Raw genomic sequence first — 3,799 nt, forward strand, 5'->3', positions numbered from 1 at the left:
ATCTATGTATATCTATCTATCTATATTTATATATAATGTCACCAAGTTACTTATCTCTTAATAGTTACTATTGTAGTTCCTCAAGCAACACCAGCGCCATCACGTGCGTAACTGCCGGCTTCTCAGTCAGGAAGGCAAATTTCAAGTAAAATTTCACACACACACACAGACACACACACACACGCGCGCGCGCGCACTCGCCCCCCCCCCCTCTCTCTTCTCTCTTTCTTCCTCTCTCTCTCTCTCTCTCTCTCTCTCTCTCTCCCTCTCTCCATCTCTCTCTTTCACACACAATCGCCCACTCGCTGACTCTCTCACTCACTCACTCTCACTCTCACTCTCACTCTCACTCTCACCCTCACTCTCACAAGAATAAACATCCGCTCTCGAAGGGAACTGCCACTAAAAGGACACGTTCGTAAGACAGAGAAAAAGAGCCACGGCGGACAGGCCAAGCTACACAAGGTCCAGCTCCACCGCCTCGTCCTCGACCCGGGGACACTGGGGTATCTTGGAGGTCTCACATCTACCTTCAACAATAAACCAGCGAGGTAAGACCCTTTTCACTGACCCGCCCAAGACCATCTGACGTCTCGCTTACATCTGGTGGCTTGCGGTGGTCTCTCGCTTACTCTCTCTCTCTCTCTCTCTCTCTCTCTCTCTCTCTCTCTCTCTCTCTCTCTCTCTCTCTCTCTCTCTCTCTCTCTCTCTCACACACACACACACACACACACACACAGAGGGATTAGGGGGAAGGAGATAGATAGATAGATAGAGATGAGAGAGAGAGAGAGAGAGAGAGAGAGAGAGAGAGAGAGAGAGAGAGAGAGAGAGAGAGAGAGAGAGAGAGAGAGAGAGAGAGAGCGCAACACACACAGATAGATAGATAGGTAAAAGATAGATGGGACAAGAGAAAGAAACAGAAAGAAAGAAAGAGGAGAGTGGAAATGAAATGAGTTTCACATTCTTTATTGGTTGAAACAAGACTGATGTGTATATATATATATATATATATATATATATATATATATATATATATATATATATATATATATATAATGTACAAACTATTCTCTTCCAAGAAACGCCTACTTCAAAATGAGGATCACAGATCGCCCAGTGGTAACCGGCGCTCTAATCGGAATTCTAGTATTGCTGTTTTACTTTTCGAAGGAAATGAAAATGATGGGTAACGTGATTCCCCTTATTTTTCAAACTAATGATGAAAACATGAATAAAAACGTGATATAGAAAGAGAAAGGGATTACACAAACACTCACACCAATCTTTAAATCTCACTTACAATACTTCGAACAGAAAAATCCATCAGCTTACTCACATCCAAGGACTCCAATCAAGGGGCCGATGATCCAACTGCGGCCAGCGAACTGCGTGTGCCCGAGGAGTTCCCTCACCTCTCAGCACAGGACCCGGTTCTGCGTGAGTATGTGAAAAGGCGACTCATACAGCCGCCTGCAGTAGGAGATTATAACCTCTCGAAGCCCGACAGAGAGCACTTCTCGCAGTACACGCAGAGTCAGGTCGCCAGTAAACTTCTGGAAGGATTGGTGAGCATTCTACTCTTTTCTTTCCCAATTGTGATAGTAATGTGATAATGTAGTCTTACTTTAACGTCGAATGTTTAAAATTCCTATTACTATTATTGTGATCATCATTACTCTCCAAAATTATATCTCTATATTCCATTACTGTTGTCATTACTATTATAATTTCACGATTATCATTAGCCTTACCAACGCAAGCCTCGTTATTATTGATATTGTTATTGGTATTATTATCATTATTATCCTTTGCCTATCATCATTACTATTTATATTATTATCAAGATACTTATAAGACAGGTGGCACTACTGTCTCAATGAAAATCCTATTGGTAACTGCTAGATAAAGCTCATTCATTATGCTGTCATTATATATGTAAATACATTTTTTTCGAGTATTCCTTTACTATTGTTATTATATGAAAATGTGCTGTCAAAAAGATAAAATATATCCATTTTCCATTTCTCAGGATAAAGGCTTCTTCTTGGAAGCTGGAGCACTGGACGGAGAAGACAAGAGCAACACCTTGTACTTCGAGAGGGAGCGGTCCTGGACGGGCCTCCTCGTGGAGCCGGACCCTTCCCTGTACGAAACGCTCGTCTCGAAGAAGCGTAAAGCGTTCTCCATCAACGCAGCCTTCTCCCTCTCCAATTCATCGGATTTGGTCTCATTCGTGTAATATGTTCTGTGTTTTATTTTGGACAGCTAAGCTAGTATACTCGCGTGTACATATTGTATGAAAAGGGGTGGTCACACTAGTCTATTCTGTCCAGAGATCCCTTCACAGAGCGGGATGCTGTACCAGTTGTGAAGGGAATCGAGATGAAAATCCCTGCCTATATTGGCACCGAGCGAGAACCGCTGAGTTGGTCTTTCGTCCCAGCTGTTAAAACAAAAACTGTACAGCAGTGTAATTACTAGGAAGCTCAGTACTTGATTGTCTAACCGGTGATTATTATAGCATATTTGGTGTAACTGTATTGTAGAAATAAGTTATATATTATAGCTAACGATATTTAAAATATTGATAATTATCCAGACAAATGTTCAAGGAATGCATATATATATTCACTTAGACATGTTGAAGATACAGAGCTCATTTCAGATGTTATTTACTTCCTGGCGGACGAAGTGAGAGCCAAAGAACAATTATGGAATACCTTCCACAAATACCATGATGACAGAAAGTTAAGAATAACAGTTACGTACTGCAGGCAAGGCCGTTTCACGATCGACAACTAATGATATTTTATTCAATATGAGTTATATTATTTATTTCCTTTTGCTTTTTTATCGGTCAATAATTACGTCTCTCATACATTACTGATTACACTATTAGCGGTATATGCTATTGGAAAGAATATTGTCGGTTTTTCTGTTTCTTTTGAAATATCGGTGAGTGGATTGACTTTTATAAGTATAGTGTTTTTTTGCTTAAAATTTTTAAATCGAAAGAATCCACGGTTATTGTAGACACTTTAGTCTTTTCTGGACGATGTTTCTCTACGAGAGCCACTACTGAGTGTGACCAATTCCGCCTTGTAACTGAAAAACATTCGGCATGGCTGTCTAGAAATCCCCGAACAGACATGGCTAATGTCTGTTAACACACACACACACACACACACACACACACACACACACACACACATACACACATACACACACACACACACACACACACACACACATACACACACACACATACACACGCACGCACACAAACATACAAAAACACACACACACACACACACACACACACACACACACACACACACACACACGCGCGCACCAATATATATATATATATATATATATCATCATCATTTAACGGTAGGTTCATGTCTGAGCCGCCGTGGTCACAGCATGATACTCAATTGCAGTTTTCACGTTGTGATGCTCTTGGAGTGAGTACGTGGTAGGGTCCCCAGTTCCTTTCCACGGAGAGTGCCGGTGTTACCTTTTTAGGTAACATTCTCTCTTATTTTATCCGGGCTTGGGACCAGCACTGACTTGAGCTGGCTTGGCCACCCAGTGGCTAGGCAGGCAATCGAGGTGAAGTTCCTTGCCCAAGGGAAACAACGCGGCGGTCGGTGACTCGAACCCTCGAACTCAGATTGCCGTCGTGACAGTCTTGAGTCCGACGCTCTAACCATTCGACCACCGCAGCCTTGACGATCATGTGCTTCCATGATTTTTCTTGGCAATTTAGAGCGGTGGTTTGCCATTGCCTTCC

At 42.1% G+C, this 3,799-nt stretch overlaps 1 protein-coding gene across 1 annotated transcript; it reads left to right on the plus strand.

The window, feature by feature from the left end:
• The first annotated feature begins 357 nt into the window (after nucleotides 1-357).
• Nucleotides 358-3,198, plus strand: LOC119595678. Its single transcript, XM_037944792.1, has 4 exons — nucleotides 358-551; nucleotides 1,083-1,189; nucleotides 1,318-1,568; nucleotides 2,033-3,198. The coding sequence occupies exons 2-4, from the start codon at nucleotides 1,099-1,101 to the stop codon at nucleotides 2,240-2,242; spliced, it is 552 nt and encodes a 183-aa protein (XP_037800720.1). The 5' UTR covers nucleotides 358-551; nucleotides 1,083-1,098; the 3' UTR covers nucleotides 2,243-3,198.
• The last annotated feature ends 601 nt before the right edge of the window (nucleotides 3,199-3,799 follow it).

This window comes from Penaeus monodon, chromosome 36, assembly GCF_015228065.2.
Source record: "Penaeus monodon isolate SGIC_2016 chromosome 36, NSTDA_Pmon_1, whole genome shotgun sequence".
Classification (NCBI taxonomy): Eukaryota; Metazoa; Arthropoda; class Malacostraca; order Decapoda; family Penaeidae; genus Penaeus; species Penaeus monodon.